The 18,134-nt window shown below is 47.1% G+C and overlaps 1 protein-coding gene across 1 annotated transcript; it reads right to left on the bottom strand.

Annotated features, from left to right (window-relative positions):
- Positions 1-292: 292 nt before the first annotated feature.
- Positions 293-16,241, bottom strand: PPCDC (phosphopantothenoylcysteine decarboxylase). The gene is made up of 5 exons (XM_010154859.1): positions 16,089-16,241; positions 10,845-10,940; positions 8,408-8,536; positions 5,771-5,939; positions 293-693 (listed from the first exon to the last, which is right to left on the bottom strand). Exons 1-5 carry the CDS (start codon positions 16,239-16,241, stop codon positions 608-610), a joined length of 633 nt encoding a protein of 210 aa, XP_010153161.1. The 3' UTR covers positions 293-607.
- Between the last annotated feature and the right edge of the window lie 1,893 nt (positions 16,242-18,134).

Below are 18,134 nucleotides of genomic sequence, written 5' to 3'. Positions count from 1 at the left end.
TGGAACAATTTAGCAATGGTGTTAGGCTGAAACCCCTGCCCTCGAGGAGCCACAAGAAGCAATTCTTCAGGGCAGAATTAAAAGCTCTCTTTATTTCCAGGGGAAATGCTTTTTGGACAGTGACTCTTGCTGGAAAAATGAAGCCAGCACAGCAACAGACCAGGCTTTGGAGAGCCGGGATGTCCCCACAACAACGTGCTGGAAGGGGCTGACGTTATCCCCATCACCAGGACTTGCACAGCACTTGCCTCTCCAGCAGCCCTTGGGGGAACAACTGGACCTGCAATACCTTGGCAATTCCTTCTGCAGCCTCCTCAGAAAGGAGCGTGTGAAATACCAGGGGCCGAGAGGCCCAGTGGAACGTTACTCCCCCTCTGCGAGATACCACCAAGTTTTCCCACACTAAAGCAGCACGTTCTTGGCTTTGGTTTCTGAAAGTCTGCAGTGATGTACCACATTTCAGTCTGGCACCAGCTGGAAGACGACCGTTTCACTCCTTCGGTTGAAGGGCACGCTCTAGGTATGCATGCCGTCTCGACTCCGCTTCCTGTTGGTTTTATCTTCAGATCATCAGGGAGGCAACAAATACAATTTACGCACCAAGCCATCAGCTCTGCGTTGGCAAGTCCCGTTCTTCAAGGATCCTTTTCACACTCTCCACAATGGTCCACACTTCTGCCATGGCACCTCGACCTGCAGGGGAAGAGCAAAACGGCAGGGTGAAATCCCTGTCCCACCTCCTCGCTTCTCCACATGCTGCGCCGCTGCGGAAAACGAGCCGTACAACGGTGGCGTGGCACAGCAAAGCTCACCAAGTATCCCCACGTCGTTCCTTACGGCTGGTCCGAAACAAAGCGACTGTGGAGACCAGAGGACCTGCTCGGTCCTCCTGGTTCTGCAGGGGCTCTGTGGCACGGCTGAAGGCCATCAGGGAAGGAGAGCAAGAAGAGTCAGAAACTCAGAAATCTAAGCAGGAGCACAAGCTCCTCAGACAGTCAATGGAGGGAGGCAGGAAACCTCAAAAGGCAACTCATATGACCTTAATAAGTACCTCCTGTTCTGAATCACCCCCATACGTGTCTGCATCTAACCCTTGACCGCACAGGGAGTTACTATCTTACCTCACACCGCCCTGGGGGCAAGTATGCAAAAGTGTCCCCCCCCAAAAGCGTGTGGGTAGCAAAATACCCTATTTCACCTCCTTTCTCCGGTGTAAACATTGTGTGTGTGTCCAGTATCTTTTTGAAATGGCCTTTGCCTATAAAAACAGACTTGCTGAATTCACACAATTCCCGTGACTCTGCAGTTAGACCCACATTAGAGAAAGCTGTCCTGGATTTGCACCAGCTTGAATCCTGGGAGTAATTCTTGGAGAAGACTGAGTGCTGGACAGATCAAAATGTAAAAGCTTTTCCTTTTGGACTGCTTGGTTGCCAGGTGAGCATCTAATCTGCATTGTGCTGTTCCTTCCCTCTGAAATACTTTTTAAAACTTAAATTTTAAAGCCAGCGATCGTTAAATCCCCTCGTCCAACCTCGTGTACTGAACTCAGCATCCCAAAGTCGGTCCATTCACCCCTGTAATTTGCCTGGAGCCAAAGACAGACACTTTTCCCAGCAGCATTTGTCTCCATTGGAAGACTGAAGAGATGGACTCTATTGATCATTTGTCCTGCTGGCTAACTGCTGTAATAACTTAAAATACAGGCCATATTGGACATGAGAAATTAGTTCTGGGAGGCTTTGTTTTCCTCTTTTTTCCTGATCTGCTTCCACAGCTGGGTTACTGAGCACACAGATGAACAGCTAAATTGGCAGCCTCCGAAGGACAGGAGCAACCCGAGGGCAGGCAAGAGACAGAGGGGAACAGAAAAGGCCGTCCTGACCAGCAAGGAGAGGTGCTTTTGGGGGGACAGATCACAGCCCTGAATCTACCTGGACCCTCAGGTTTTTGGGTGCAGATGGGCTGGCCAAGCCTTGTCTGAGACAGAAGGTGTAACTGGATATAATCGAGGATTTGCAATGAAGAATAATACCTTTGGAAGGTCGTGAAAATTGGGTCTCCCTGCAAAGTAATACTCATTCTCCACTCTGCCTTTTTCAGACCTGTAAATCCCAGGAGGTCTGAAGCATCCTGTGGACAAGCCGCAGGCAGATTTGGGCCCTTCTGGTCTCCTAACTCTGAAGAAAGGAGCTGTGGCTGACAGGTCCTGCTAAACAAGAGAAATTCCCTGACTGCCTTTGCATGGTTTGGCAGAGCTACGCTCTTCAAGAACATTTCCAAGGTCTGCCTTCATCCTCTGCCACCCACTTCCTCCAGATCTTTGGCAATTCACAGCTGAATTTTTAGGTTTAGCAGAGTAAAATCTCACTAAGTGGCCTGTCTTACAACACAGTTCATGCCTACAGGTAGAAATCTTCCAGTGGGCCAGGCTCTAGAAATCCAGCCAAGGATGATGAAGATACTATCAGTTTGGAAACCTATTTGCAAAGGTAAATTGCTACAGGCCCATGTGTGGTACAGCACCTCTCAAAGCTCTCTTTATATCGTGGCACACTGGATATCGTCAAGGTCAAGAACTGGTAGCTTACATTTAACTATCCAATCAAGGAAACATTTTAATTGTCAACTCAATTTAATTGTTATTTTAACTCTTCTTTTAGCTGGACTCTACCTCTTAAAACACCCATTTACTAAGGGAGAAAAATGAATCAGGTAAAGCCTGTAATGCAGAAACTTAGTGGCAGTGAGTATCGGGCCCATTTCAGGTGAGACCAGCCACATGAGTGGAGGAAAATAAACCTCTTTTACAGCAAGACAAACCACAATGTCAACAGACAAAACTGGTGCAAACTGAATCTTTTTTTCTTCTGCACCAGATGTGCGAGCTTCATTATCTGCTGGGCAAACCCCTTTGTGGATGAAACCCACAAAACCGAAATTAGTGTGGAAGAAGAGGCCTTGGGGTGGAAGGCCTGAAAAAACAGAGGGAAAGAAAGGAAAAAGTCAGTGGTGGGGACCGTCTTGGGTCTTCAGTCACCTGGAGTCCATTATTGCTGTGCTGGTTGGCTGGGACAAAGTTAATTTTCTTCCTAGCAGCTGGTATGGGGCTGTGGTTTGGATGGGTGCTGAACACAGTGTTGATAACTCAGGGGTGTTGCAGTTACCCCTTACACAGAGCCAGGGCCTTCCCTGCTCCTCCCCCCACCTCACCAGCGAGGAGGCTGGGGGGGCACAAGGAGTTGGGAGGGGACACAGCCAGGACAGCTGACCCCAGCTGACCAAAGGGATATTCCAGACCATATGGCATCATGCTCAGCAATAAAATTAGGGGGGGAAGTTGGTGTGGGGGGGTGTCACTGCTCAGGGACTGGCTGGGCATCAGTCGGTTGGTAGTGAGCAATTGTTTTCATCCGCATCACCTGTCTTTCTTGGGATTTATTTCTCTCTGTTATTTTCCTTTTCATTACAATTTTTTATTATTATCATCATCATTATTCTATTATTTCAATGAATAAATTGTCTTTATCTCAACCCATGAGTTTTCTCACTTTTACCCTTCTGATTCTCTCCCCCACATGCTGCTGGGGGGAGTGAGCAAGCAGCTGTGTGGTGCTTGGTTGCCAGCTGGGTTAAACCACGACAACTGCTTTGCCATAATTTTCCTACATGTTGCGAGGAAAATCCTGGCATTTGCCAACAGGAAAATCTTGTTGTGAACTGACTCACAAACACAAGCGGAGTCGAGTCAGATGTGGCTGCCCCAGCTGCCCGTACCATCCCTCTCCCGCACGCTCCTTCAGGAGTTTGTTCTCACAGTAGAGACGGCTGAACTGAATACGAAGCAGCTCCCAAATGACTGCTGGTGTAATGAGGTAACTCCTGACCAATGCTGCTTTACTTTGCCATTCCGAGCTACAAACCACAGCAATTCACATGCTGCTTCTCATGTGGCTTACACATCCCTGTCGCAAGGACGGCAACCCCCAGGAAAGGGGCAGGGCAGAGCAGCAGAAGGTGGAAACCACGTTCACCATCCAACTCTAATCCGTTTGGGCTGGTGAGTCAACTCACGTGGCCCTTCTGCATCTCAGATGCAAGAATAAGCACTCTGCCCACTCTCCTGTGCGCTGCAGCAGAGATCCTATACATGCACTAAAAAAGATAAAGGGAAAAAATAAAGGACAAAGAAGCTATACCAGATGGCCTTTCCACTTCTGCCAAAATGTCTGCACAGAATGACCTATTTTGGGCGTTTTCCCTTAACATTATTACACGTACGTAAGAGATTTGATGTAATCAGGTCTAAAATCCCAGCGGAAGCATAATTGTCTGGGCTGTTTCAACTGATGCCCAAGTTACTTGACTACGCTTACCTAACTGTAAATATTTCTTAGTCTTCAGCTCCAAGAAAACACTCTCTATGTGCATGGCATCTACCTAAGAATTCAGACAGCCCTAGAATTTAACCATGAAGGACATGTTAACATCCTGTCTTTGCTACAGGCTGTTTACTGAACTATCTGACCGAGCGGTTAAAATCCTGCTAGAGCTGGGGTTGTTAAACTAAAGTATGAGTATCCTACTGTGCAGGTAATAACACGTTTGCTATTGTGGCTAGAACTGGGTGACATTTTATGCGGAGTCTTTCTATATTGAAAACGGCATAGTGGGTCCATGGGAACTTTAAAACTGACCCTCAAAAAGAGGATGAAAAACAAGAATGTTTACTGAAGAGCAGTTCAAGATGGAAAATCCCCTATTGCGGAAATCCCCTATTGCAGCGATTAGAATATCCAATCAACTGCTTAGCTAAAAATAGTATCCAATCAGCTGTGTAGCTAAAAATAGTAACGCTATATAAAGAAGTGTCTCTGTAACGCTATATAAAGAAGTGGCTCATAGCAATAAAGGTCTCCATTCTAACATCAGTTGGAGTCCATGTCTTGCTTCCCCGACAATTTTACAGACAATTTGTCCGAGAAAATGCTGATAAAAAAGCAAATCCATTCATGCCAATTCCTTGTATAAAAACCCTCCTCAAAACATTGCAAAAGCCAAAATACCTCCATTTAAAGCAGCTCCTAAAATACAAACGAGACCATCTTAGTAGTGTTTCTCAGCACTGCAAGTTAAGTCTTCTGAAACCGAGCGTGACAACTTTCCCTACCCTGCTCCTTCACTTCACAGACAAGTCTGATGTCAAAACCGCAAATCAGAACCCGACTGGGAAGCTGAAAAGTAACCCAGGCAACATGCAACAACAAATGTTAAATGCATGTCCAGCTACACCCTCAGCCACGTCTGCAACGCGCTTATGCTCACTGTCTGCTCTCGGGGATAAGATATTATCCCTGTGTTAGAGATGAGGAACTGAGGCGTGATGAACACAGCCCGCAGTCACAGCAGAGGGCAAGGTCAGGACACCCAAATCCCAGGCTGATAACGCTCACCGAACAGCCTTCCTTCTCTTTGATCTACTCTCCTCTTGAATGAGTATTTCTTTTAAGTATCAGGCCTATCCAACAGCTCATTTGAAAGCCTGGCTTGGATGGTCTCTTAAGACTACTTAAAAATTAATGAACAAGAATAATAGATATCAGCTAGCACAGGGCAAATCTTCAGTTTGTTCGTATGAAACCCGGCAGTGACAAACTGCTCCCTGCAGTCCAGCATCTTGAAGGCCACACAGCAAAAGAACCCACGTCCCCGCGGGATAAGGGCAGCACTCGCACAGGAAACCAGTCAGAAGACACACAAAAGGACTGACCTTCATCTCCACACACCAGTTTCTTCACCACACAGGGGATCTCTGTGTAGCCAAAGCCCTTCAGCTGCTCCACCTGCTGAGCTGTGATGGGATGTTCCCACATGGCCGTGTTCATCGCTGGGCAGAAGAGCAGAGGTTTGCTCAGATCCCAAGCACGGATGACACAAGTCTGCAAGAGAAGCCAAGAGGTTCAGCTCTGAGATGGGTTATCTTTCCTCATTCCCTCTCCCCCCTTGGCTGCACAGAAGTGCTTTCCCAGCCTGGGTGCCATCAGAGGGCCAAAAGCCTCAATCTGTCAGTGCAGCTGGACTAACCCACAGGCAGATCCACAGGGCTGCTACTAATTTGTGTTACATTCCAGCAAAGCTCATCTCTGACAGGCAAGATGGATGAGGAAGGTTACAAAGAGGATCGATTCCATCCTGCTCCAGCTCGGCGCCAAGCAAGCAGCCCAATCGCTGGAGCAAACCAAGCTGGAACACGATGCATGCAGACTGCCAGCCCATGTGGGAGACCAAGAGAAGCTGAGCGGTGGCCACAGATCATATCAGCTATAGAGAAATCCCCAGGCAGCACTTCAGATAAGCCAGCTGCAGAACTAAACACAAAAAAGTTGGCGAGACTTTTTTCAATGCTATGCCAACTGGATTCGTAACTCCTCACAAGGGAAGTGTTGCGCTTCCAGGATACAAAGAGAGGATAACACGAACACATTTGGGCTGTTGCAGAAGTTGCTGGCAGATTACAAACCATCTAGCAGCTCCTGCATGCTACAGGGAATCATATCTGACTCCTCAGTAACACGGAACTTCCAGATAACCCAGTATCACCTCATCTCCTTAAAAAGATACATGCTGTTTGCTCTTAATGCAACGTCCATCAGTTTCCCTAGGCCTAGAAGCATTTAAATCATGCAAAGGGAGCTCCCCAGGTAGCAAAGGCCCCTGGTGAATGGTCTCCGCTCAGACTGTAGAGCACTTACGAGAAGCCTGCCCTTCCTTTTTTATGCCCTGCAATTTGAACCCTTCCCAGCACAGGAAAGTGCTCCAATCTGTTCTAACTTGCCAACCAGCACCTCCAGCACTTGCTTTCCTTTGCTGGAGCTGCCTCTTACCTCCACAAGGCTCTCTGAAAAGACTGGCAGGAGTTTGTGAAGCCACCCATCGCTGACATCCTCTCCAAGCTCTTCCCCCTACTACCACCATCATGTCTACAGTGCCAAGGGGACCCAGAAGGACAAGACATTGCTTGTCCCTCCTACAGCTCCTTCTGGCTTCTCTCAGATCTCCAGCGAGCTACTCATACAAATGAGGGCTGCTGCTCTGGGTGTATTTTGTTCCTTTACACGCACTCCTTCTTAGCTGAGCAGCTAAGTTGGTCACACAAGGCTCCCCAGCCAGAGCTGACAGGCTGCCCTCTGTTCTCAGTTCTAGCCTCCTCACATTACTGAAGGGTGATGCATCACGGCAACACTCGCAGATCTGCAGCTTCTTGGCAGATCTTTTGGGTGGTTAATGCTTATGACTTCTCCTAATGAAACCCTAATGCCTGGACACAAAGCAGCCCCAGTGAAGTTCCCCATCACTGAACAGAGTAGCACACTCTTTTAATACACTTTCTGATCAGCCTTTGAGCCAGAGAACCTTTAATACCAGAAAAGCAAGCCTGAACACGCGAAAACCCCTGCAGCTGAGACTGGAAGGTACGTCGGTGTGAGCATGTCTGAATTTCTGTGCGATGCAGTTAGGTGAGGGAGGAGGTGAGGTAGCAGGAAGTAAACAGTTTTATCTGATCTCACAGGTGTCTTTCCAGATTGCATCTAAAAAATGCAGAGAGGAACTCAGAAGTGAGTGCAAGCGCGTATGCGGGTGCGTGTGTGTGTGTACATGCATGACGGAGAGAGGGTGGAGGTAGAGAGAGAAATACTGCCCATCAGAAAAAGCAGGAAAGGCACAAAGCAGGGACTGGGAAATTGTTGCGAGGGATGTAATAACGGACTTCACGCCATGATCAATATGATCTACGTGAGCCAATTTATTCCAGGGTTACATGCCTTTTTATACACTTGCTAAATGCCCGGTGCGTATGTAATCGATTATGATTGGTTCTTAGCTAAAGTTATTTGCTAAAAGCAAGCTTTGTTCATGTAGCAACTTGCAGTTTCTGCTTGGTCAGGTGCAGCAGTCTTGTGAGCTTGAGAGTGTTCACAGTTCTTCTTTCCCAAGGCCTTCAGCACTTCTTATTTAACATTGTTTCTTCTCTTCGATGCATTGTTCATTCTCTTCTATGACCTGTAGTGCCCTATTTGCTCTAGGCCAAAGCCAGGGTTGCTCAAGTTCAAAGAGTCTACATGACCATAGTCCTGCAGAAAATCCTCAACAGGAAATAATGGAAGAGACTGACAGAGCCAGGGACTGGAAAAGGATGTAGGTCAGTGAAGGAAAGAGCAATGGTTTGAGAAGGAATAGGGGAACTATACTGGAGGAAGAGAAAGACAAGCATACGAAGTGGGAGCAGAACATGCAAATCTCACTGCTGTTGATGCTTGTAGAAGCACAAGAGTTTCCATGAGAGGAAGGTCAGACAGCCTAATGCTGGGAGGTGAGCGAACTCCCAGGCAGAGCTCTGGTTACTCACCAGCAGGTTGTCACAGATGCCATTCGCGAGCTTTGCCAGCGTGTTTGCGTCAAGAGGTGCCACCAACATGAGGTCAGCCCACCGCCTGAGCTCGATGTGCAGGACCGGGTCTGAACGGCCTTTCCACAGCTGTGGGTGAGACACGGTGCACGTTACTGAACCCTCGCCACGAACGCTGCGGACAACGGGCACTGTATCAACTCCACATTGGTAACCTCCATGTAAACTTCAGGGGAAAGAATTACTCTCGCATCAAGCAAGATCTGACAGCGCGGGGGATCAGGAAGCAGCCGCAGTGCTCACGTTTCTGACCCCCCTCCTCCTCCAGAGAAGGCTGCGTGGCAGCTATGTTTATGAAGCACATTTAACAGATGGCACCTATCTGCTTGGTGCTCAACAAACGGGTATCCTTTCCCCACAAAGACAACAATTCACATGCCCAACAACCACAGATTTCAACTCACAGGAAAAAGCTTCCCATTCACATCACCTCTCGGCTTCAGAAATGTCCATAAGTGCTCCCTCAGCGGGTAGTGTACCTGAGCTGACTGAGGCCAGACAAGACCAAACCAGGGGTCCCATTTCCTGAGGAACCCATGCAATTTAGAATCCTTGCATTTCTTTACAGTGAAGCTGCCCACTGGCTTCTAACGAGGAACAGACCCCTAACTGCACAAGTCCCTTTTCAGTTGGGATGCACACCCCTACACACACTCACAGCATCAAAGTAAATGCCCATAACAGCAGCAGAGGATGGACGAGGCTCAGCCAGCTGGGCCCTTCCTTCCTCTCTTGGCTTGTAGGTGAATATTTCTATTTTCACTAAAGCTCTCAGTTGCTCAAGAAAGTCCTGGTCTTTTCTTCAGAGTGTAGTTAACTAGAAAGTGTCAAGAGAAGCAGCAAACAGCATCAGGTGCTTAATCCCCAGAGGACACACACAACCACAGGCCAGCACGAGGAGCATCAGGGCCACAGACTGTTCATTCTCTGAGTCACTGGAAACCACAACAAAAAGACAGCATCCGGAAAGCTGGTGCTTCCTGACACCTTTCCCAACCCCTCCATTCACGTCTATTTTTTTTCTAGAAGCACTGAAAATTGTAGTTTTATTTTCAGAATAAAATCTCTCACAAACAGTTGCTGAGCAGGCTTATTTTCCACCCTTCTGTCAGTATGGCATGTTCTAAGGGCTCTGGGCCTGCTCCCCAGTGCGCCAGCAGACCTCAAAGCCTGACCGGCCCCTCTGATCACCCCATCGAGGGTTCCTCAGAACTAACTTTACCTGGCGCTGTAGCACCCTGGGACCCAGCAGATCTCCCATCAGTCTCCTAGACCAGCCAGAAAGCTTCCTGGCCATTGTCATTAGCGTGCCTCTCCAAATGAAAGCAATCCTCAGGTGTGAGTGCGTTGGCAAGGATAGAGGTAAAGAGTAGATCACCTTGTACTCAGACCAGTACCACAAAAAGGAGACAAAAATGTGTAAAAAACCAAACACTGATGTTTATACAATGAACCCCTGTATACTCAGGGACTCTCAAAGCATGTCAGCAAAACCACAGTCAAGAGAAAAAGCCCCTTTATAGGTTCTAGAGACGTTCACAGCCCTGACAACTGAGCTGTTCCTTACTGGAATGGCAATTCTCTGTATGCACGAGCACAGATGCGGACACCTCAGAGATGAACACCACTTCCACTGGGAAAACCTCTCTTACTTCCAGCCACCAATTACACCAGCGTAACCTATCTCCAGGTACTGGCCTTCCTCTGCACCGCTACACCAGTGTGGCCCGACCAGCACGAGGTTATGTAGAGGCAGACACAGACAGTTTTAAAGCAGTGTGGGTAGTTTTGTGGACGTCAGCAATGTTTGTATATTCAGAATATGTAGTGTTAAGGAGAATTAAGCTGTTGCCTTCATGACAAGTATGACTCATGACAAGCACCAAACACCCTCACCGCGACGCTGCAGTGGCTTTCTTGACATTTCCTGATACTCCTCTCAGAGCCGCGGAGAGCGGCTGAGCCCAGGGTGGCGAGAGACAACTTCTACTCTCATTGCCTGCTTTAAGTCAGCTAGGGTGGTACAGAATCCTCCAGAAGAAGCCCTTCTTCCTCATTTACAGCACGCTGGAACCACGTTCTTTGAAAGCCATATTCTAAAGCATGTGTTACTAGAAGAAAGAAGTGAGTCTCGGCCCAGGATTAAAAAATACATGGATGTGGTCTCTTGTGACGACATGTAGAGGAACTATTTGCTATTCAGCATTTGAACAACTAAGTTAACCTCCCAGGGAGCCTACTTTTTTTCTGAAGGAAAAAAGTATTGTCCTGGAAGTAGAAGGCGTGAGAGCATGACAGAACTACTCGAATGACAAAACTCGTGGCTAGAGGGGACAGGACAGAAGCTCTGGCAGTCTCCAAAATCAGAATAACTCACCTGCCATTCATCTTCGTCACTGTAGAGGGTGACAGGAATCTCTTGGACATTGTAGAAATGCTTTGCTCTCTCAGTAGTGACCACCTTCACTTCGAGCTAATCAGAACAGAGACAGACAGTATTTAGACTTGAGAACGATCCTGTAGAGCGGGGTAGGGAAGGAAGGCTCGACCCACAAAGATTTTGAAAGCTGTGCAGATTCTCAGAGGACTCTTCCCTACTGTGCACGTGAGCATAACTGCACCTACCGACAGGTGAAAGACCAGCTCACTGCCAGTGTGCATGGGAGCCAAAGGCTCATTTCACTGCCACACTAAAACGGGCAGGTGATTAGTCACCGCCTGCCAAACACGTTCACGTGGCCAGTTCACAGCGGGGACAGCAGAGGACAGAGCAGGTCAGAATGAGACGCAGTTCTGCACAGAACTTCAAAGAGAAAACAAGAAGAAGCAAACCAAAGCTCCTGTGAAAGATGCCATTTAATCTCAAAAGATGCCTGCCAAAGGGAGTAGGAGAGCATCTTGCTTCAGTGGATTCGCTTAATCGCAGCACAGAGGAGCGCCGAGGGGTGGCATGCCCACCCTGTACTTGCAGGACCACTCTTCCCACACTCGGAGCCAAGAGGAAGCTCTCTGCCAAGAGCAAGCACAGCGCTAAGTGACCAGAAGCCCTGCTGAGGGACAAGCTAGCTAGCTGGGGCTCAGCACCACCAGCAAAGCCAGCCCACCTCTGCCGCACAAGGCTTCACAAGGAAGAGTAGCTTTGGAAGACGGGGTACTATTTCTTGGTTGTCAACATGGTCCACAACAATGGACCATGTTGTGCCCCTCTCTCTCCCTCTCTCTCAATTATCTCTGGGTGACAACGGTGGGGACGTAGCTACAGCCTACTGGATACTACTTTTTAGAACTGTGTTAATCAGACTTGCTCCAGACAGAGGTAAAAACAACAGAAGCAAGGCGGGGTTGTGTCTTTCAGCTATCCTTCCTATCCAAGTAAGCTGCTGGAAAAAGGCAAACCTCTGTGTAGCTATGTTTATAAGCTGTAGCTCTGACAAATGCCCCAAACAGCTGCTTGCCACATGCCCTGAAGCGGAGGTGCTCTGCACACACCGGGATCAGACGCAGAGCGGAGCCAGGGTCGGAGCGGCTCTGAACACACTGATCACCCGTGCAGGACATGCAACCACACTTCCACCTGCAACTCCTCCAAGGGATGTGCTTGAAAAACGGCCAATAGGTGGGCTCACACATGGAGGGAATGCTCTGAAAAGACTGTTAATGTGGGAGATGCAACTCAGACCACCGATCAGAGCGAAAAATAACCCTTTTCCTTGTTACTGGCCATTTTCAACCACTTTCTGCTCTTTCAAGCAGTTCACAGCGCAACCCACTGCGTGGTTCTATTTGCCCAACTTAGAGATGGGGAGAAACCAGCCTCACCAACAACTCCTTCCTGCTAGAAAACTGCAAGCTGAGGTACAAAACTGACAAAGCACGTGGTCTGCGCACTCTTGGTAAAACAGAGTGCTGAAAACCTCCAGCCCCCAAGAAGTTATCTTCCACAGCAGCGGTTGAAGTGACAAAACATGTTAACCTATCTCCCCAACACTATCGATCTGACTGGGAATGGAGCAGTGTTGATTATCTACACCCTACATGGCTAGAATAAAATCTTGGGGCAGTGGAAAATCCCAGCCTTAGCATGTCATTGTCTTTGGTAATTTTTCCCATTTCCTGAAAAAGTAGTCATGGAAAATACAGCTGCAGTAACACCAGTATTGGTACTGTATGTTTGGTTCTCTGCCTCTTTTCAATGTCTGCTCTTTTTCAGTCGGCCCTAGCTTGGAATCACAGCTGCATTTCTAGTGAAGATCATTTTCACAGCAATCAACCGTATTGTTTCCATATTACCCTCACCTCACAGGAAGCTGTTTGGAGCCAAGCGGCGACACCCACATAGGTGCTAACGCTGCTCTCTGCTAAGCCATGGGCTTCAATGGGGTGTTAACCTCGAAGCCTAAAATAACCAAGTAAGTTGTACCTTGCAAAGAGCAAGGTGCAGTCTAAAGGGGAGCATCTCCTCTCTGAAATCGTACCAGTTGGCCAGGTCTGCACTGCAAGTTTTCAGCAGTAATGCTTCTATTTTTATTTTACAATTAGCCCTAACGGCATAAGGATTTTTAGATGACACAGCTCTACCTACCGCACAGCGTATTTTGTGACTTGCTATTCAACTGTATCATTATACAAAATTTTCTGCTCTAGACAATAAATACCTCTCTAAGGCTAAGGGATACACAAAGATCCCCCAAAAAGACACTCTGCTTTTTAAAATTTTTTTAAGATAGTTTCAAAACCATCTTCAGTCTTAAAAAACCCAACTTATTTCTTCAAAGCATAAGCCCAGAACAGGGAATAGATGGCTATCGAGTACTGCATCCAACCCACTACACACTACAGCATACCAGAGGGATACATTCAAGGACTCCGAGTGGTGGCGACTCCACCACCCCCCCCAAGAAAGTCTATTAGTTAGAACCCTATTAGTTAAATATTCTCCCTAATTAAGGTTTTCTGCTGGGGTGGGCTCCTGGATCCCTTGTTCTGAAAAAGTCCTTCAAATCCCTCCAGCTACGTTGGAAAGAGATCAGTGTTCTCAAGATCACTTTAGCCTACTTGGGTTTTTTTCCCTCTATTTACCTGGCACACCCTCTGTTTGCCTGTGGTTATATCTTTGCTTAAACAGTAAAGTCAGCCTAGCCACACACAAACTCCTTTACCGGAGACAGTTTAGACTAGTCAGAGTGCTTTTAACTTGGACCACTTGAGCCAATTCTCCAGAATAAACTTCACTGCAAAACCGCTCTCCTGTGTCCATGCAATACTGTTGGACTCGTAGAAGATTCTCCTGTCCCAACCCCTTCTGCTTAGGGTAGGGCCTGTGTATGATTTTCTTTTTCCTGTAACATTCTCAGTTTTGACAGCAAAATCTTTACAGACAGAGCTTTGGTACCCACTGCTGTGGACTAGAATGAGTAGCTCCTTGTTAAATGGCACCTACAAGCCCACGCAGAGGCTACCCAGCAGGAGCACAATGAAACAGCATGACGTGATTTAAACCTAGACCTCCAGGTGATGCCCTGTAGCTTCAAGAGCGACACATTTCAACCACAGAAAGGTTTGCCATTTACATTCTTTATGAGTAACTGATATCCTTGCTAACGTGATTTTTGTCATCATATTCCTGCCAGGTCCTTCAAAAGTCCTAGGAATCAGCCTGAGACAACATGTCTGAGTTACCCACAGTGTCCTGACGAGACACTATGTGCTGTCTCCCCACAACACCAGGTGCAAGGGTAATAACCTGAAAGGTGTAAGCTGATGCTGTTTAAACTTCCTAGCTCTTCAAAGAGGTTAAACAAAAGGCAAGAAGATGTAGTCACATCCATTACCACCCTCAAGGAGACGGTAATGTTTAAAGAGTGCAAAATCACACAAGTTGTTCACCACAGAACATGCATTTAAACTAACCACTCCGGTTTTAAGCCTCTGACCACATCTCCTTTGGTACCAAAGCTTTCCTCTGCTCCTGCCCTATTTGCACCCAATGGCTTTTTAAAGTTCTGTTCCATCAGGAATGAAATTGATGCAACAGGCTTGTGCAGGACTTACCAAACTCAATGTAAAAGTTACACTGACTCAGCGGGCTTTAGATCAGGCTTTGAAATCACATCAGAAACAAGAAAAGAAATACTTTTAGTTAACAAATGAACTACTAGAAGCTCCTTGGCTAGATACTTCACTTTAAATCTTTATGCCACAAAAGCCTAAAACCAGTGGGCGCAAAGCCTGCGATGGATGTCACAGAACCTTCATGGAACTCAGGTCCAGCTGCCTGCAGGTTTTAATTGTAAATCAAATGCTCAGAGAGAAGGAACACGTTTGACCTATATTCCTACAGCGGACCATTTGCACTCTTCCCGTCACCTGCAAAGAAGGATGTTCCAAGCACCAAGAGCAAAGGAAGAGACAACAGTGAAGTCAGTCTGAGAGACAGAGGATTAGAATATGTACATCCTGTATCCCTCACTAACAAGAACCAATGGCTGGAGCCAGCTCTGGTCTGGTCAGCCCCCCTTCCTTGGCATCATTTGTCTCCGGCCCTCTTACTCCAGGCTAGGGCCTTTGGCCTCACTAATCATTTCAGGTCAAGTAATAGATTACCTGAGGCCCCTCTCTGCAACCCCCCAGTGCCAGCCCAACTGGCAGAGTAGGTGCCCACCAGCTGACATCATCTTTGGTACCCTTTTTTGCTTAAATATCAACATTAACCAGATACTGCAGAGTTACTCAGGGATTGCACCTCTTCTGACTCCGTGTCAACGTATCTACAGGTAAGACCTCCTAAATCATCCAAAAGGATACTCGCTAAGCAATCTAGCGAATGTATCTGGATGCATAAATGCACCCTCTTGCTCCTGCCACTCTTTCATTTCACTGCTCTCAAACATCTGCTTCATTTCTTAAAAGCTAAAGGATTTTTATATTTTCCTCTACTTTATTCTACAGTAAAAGTCATCGCATTTCCCTCCTGACTTTAGTCAGTAGTGGCCTCTGCTGGACACCTCCAGACAATAAACTCTGGTAAAAGCCATGCACAGACACAGATAGTGACTTGTACTTTCCATTTCTGCTTTACAAGGTCTGTTTTCCGTCTGTCAGTCAGGCAGCAGTGTGCATCTCTGCAAACCCCACATCTCACCTATGGAAAACCGCAAGGTCCTCCTTGGAGATTTCAAGCTCCAGAAAGTATCACCTGTGTCTGTAGCCAGATCTGAACATTACACTGACAAGGACATAGTCCATAAAATAAAATAAATTAAAAAAACCCCAAACTAAACAAGAAGAGGACCTATTCAACCCTTTTTGAGAGCATGAAGCAAGCTGAACTATGCTACTTTCATATTCCAGAATCTAAATATCTGCCTATGGAAATATCCAGGAACAATTACTGCCTTTAAAACCAAATTTCAAGCTAACTCTTAAGTATAAAGTAGTATGAAATTATAGGAAAAAGTATTAGTCAATTTTTAAAAACAGCGGGATGCCTCCCCCTAGAAATTGTCAAACTGAAAAGCTCAAAGCCAGAAGGAACTTTTCAACAGAAGCCATCAAATCTCTCCTAGAACGGAGAGAGAGGCTAACACCAACTTTACCACACTCTACCAATAGATTCACTCACCCCTGGGATTTTCAGCAATTCGGCGATGAGGAGAGGCAGCTTCAGGGCAGCCACACTTCCAGTCACACCCACCAGGACACGGTACTTATGCTGTGGCACAGATGAACTATTTTCTGCAGTAAACCCTGGTTCTGGCGGCGAGCAGGGCTCCATGCTCCAATCAAACTCTAAAAGCACAGAAGAACAAAGCCACTTGACTAACAGTGCCTGTGAGCAAGTCTAGCACAGCACAGGTCCAGCACTGACCTACTCCCGAGAGCACAGATCTAAACCTGGGCTATGCAGGACCCAGCAATTCAGTCTGAGGATGAACACGCAGGCTCTGATCCGCAAAGCTCCCAGGCATCAGCAGACCTTTAAGCATAGCAGTGGTATTCTCTTCCTGTTTAATTACAATTTGCTCTCAGATACAGGTAAACAGAACACTAAAATCTGCACAGGGAGGCCACAAAAGTATTCTAGTAAAGCCCACAGCCCCCAAAACAAAGATACATTCTCATATGTTGAACGGGGTCCAGAATTTACAATAAATGTACCTTTCATGCTGACTGCTGGATACAACCCCCAGCTGAGTCAGTCTGCCTTCACACTCTCTGGTGAGTAATAAATGCAAGGAGACATCTTAGTAATTAAAAATGTTGGTGCCCTGAGGTGAGCATTATCATCTTTCTTCCTACTGTATCGCAACATATTCACAGCAGCGCTAGAAACGACTCTGGCAGACGAAGGAAAAAAAAAAACAAAATAGCAAATAAGACACAGAACATGAACAGCCCCCCAAGTGAAAACACCTTCTCAGGGGCACGCAGAACTGCTCGCTCCCCCACCAGCACCAAGCAAAGCGATCTGCAGGCTAAGGCAGCCGCTGCCGATGGTGGGCCAGGCCAGCTGCTTTAACTCAAGACTCCTGCCTCTTCCCAGCACCGCTGCCAGCGTTCCTCCACAGAATCAACGTGAACATCTCTGCTTAATAGTTAGCAAAGAGTACATTCACTTCTTAAAAAAAATCTGAAAAATGTGTTTCTGGCAAAGACTGGGATTCAGTAAAGTTTGTTCAATGTTACCAACATCCACGTTACTTGGAGGAAGCCACTTCAAAGTGTTTTGGCTAGGACAAAAAAAGAAGAAAGAGATGCTTACGCTGCCTTTATTTTTTTGGTATCAACTCAGATATTGGAGCGAGGAGAGCTGTATTCCCGTGTGAGAGAAATTTACCCCTTCAATCGCTCTCCAGGATGACTGAGCAGCGAGTTAACTTTAGAACCCTTCACGGGGCGATTCAGATCACACTTGTGCCGCAGCTACATGGAAGTCTGACCTCAGCACCCAGCCCAAACATTCTTTCTAACCTCAATGCATTTATTAAAAAAAAAAAAAAAAGGCACGATTTCAGCTTGAGCTTCTTGGCACTGATTAGCAAGAGTAATTAGGGGCAAGGAAATCCAGCATGCATACTGGTGATTTCAACGCTACTGCAGCACGTTACGTGTTTATCTATATCTAATGAAAATTAACGCCATTGCAGCGTAGAAAACATCCACTTCGCTCATGATTACTAAGCAACAATTAATTCACCAAAGCATCCACGTTTTAAAGTCTGGGAAGCAAGACATGATTTTTTAATAGGCTGCTTGACAAAAAGGGCTATTAGTGACAAAACAAAAGCACGATGTTCTGGGCCGCGATTTCCTCTTCCCCAAACACAGCTCTGGGGGATCAGCTAAGAAGTCGTCAGAAAACGAGCGGTTTACAGACCTACTTCGTTATTTTATCAGCTTCTGAGCTCCACCGTTACGCTGAAAACAGCTTCAAAAGGCCGCTGAGGCAAAGAATAGAACCGAGAACCCCGGGGATTTCCAAAATGTGAAAAAATAAAGGTTTATATACCGTCAGAGACAAGACGGAGATCAGGAGGGACAGGAGAACGATAACGCCCCGTGCTCAAGCCCCGGCGACCCCAGGGCCGGGGTTCGGCCCGCCTCGCCGTCGCCCAGCAACGGGGACGTGAACCCCGCGCGCCCCGGAAGGCGAAGGGCACGCTGGGAA

The sequence above is a fragment of the Eurypyga helias genome, unplaced genomic scaffold, assembly GCF_000690775.1.
Source record: "Eurypyga helias isolate BGI_N326 unplaced genomic scaffold, ASM69077v1 scaffold11567, whole genome shotgun sequence".
Classification (NCBI taxonomy): Eukaryota; Metazoa; Chordata; class Aves; order Eurypygiformes; family Eurypygidae; genus Eurypyga; species Eurypyga helias.
The sequence above is the reverse complement of the archived record's forward strand: the minus strand, read 5'-3'. Positions and strand labels throughout refer to the sequence as shown.

Excerpts from the sequence above, each read along its gene's own strand:
- PPCDC (XM_010154859.1), bottom strand. The coding sequence starts at position 16,241 with ATGGAGCCCTGCTCGCCGCCAGAACCAGGGTTTACTGCAGAAAATAGT. Across the intron at positions 10,941-16,088 it reads AATTGCTGAAAATCCCAGGG|CTCGAAGTGAAGGTGGTCAC; the intron begins GTGAGTGAATCT and ends TGTTCTGATTAG. Across the intron at positions 694-5,770 it reads ACTGGTGTGTGGAGATGAAG|GTCGAGGTGCCATGGCAGAA; the intron begins GTCAGTCCTTTT and ends CTTCCCCTGCAG.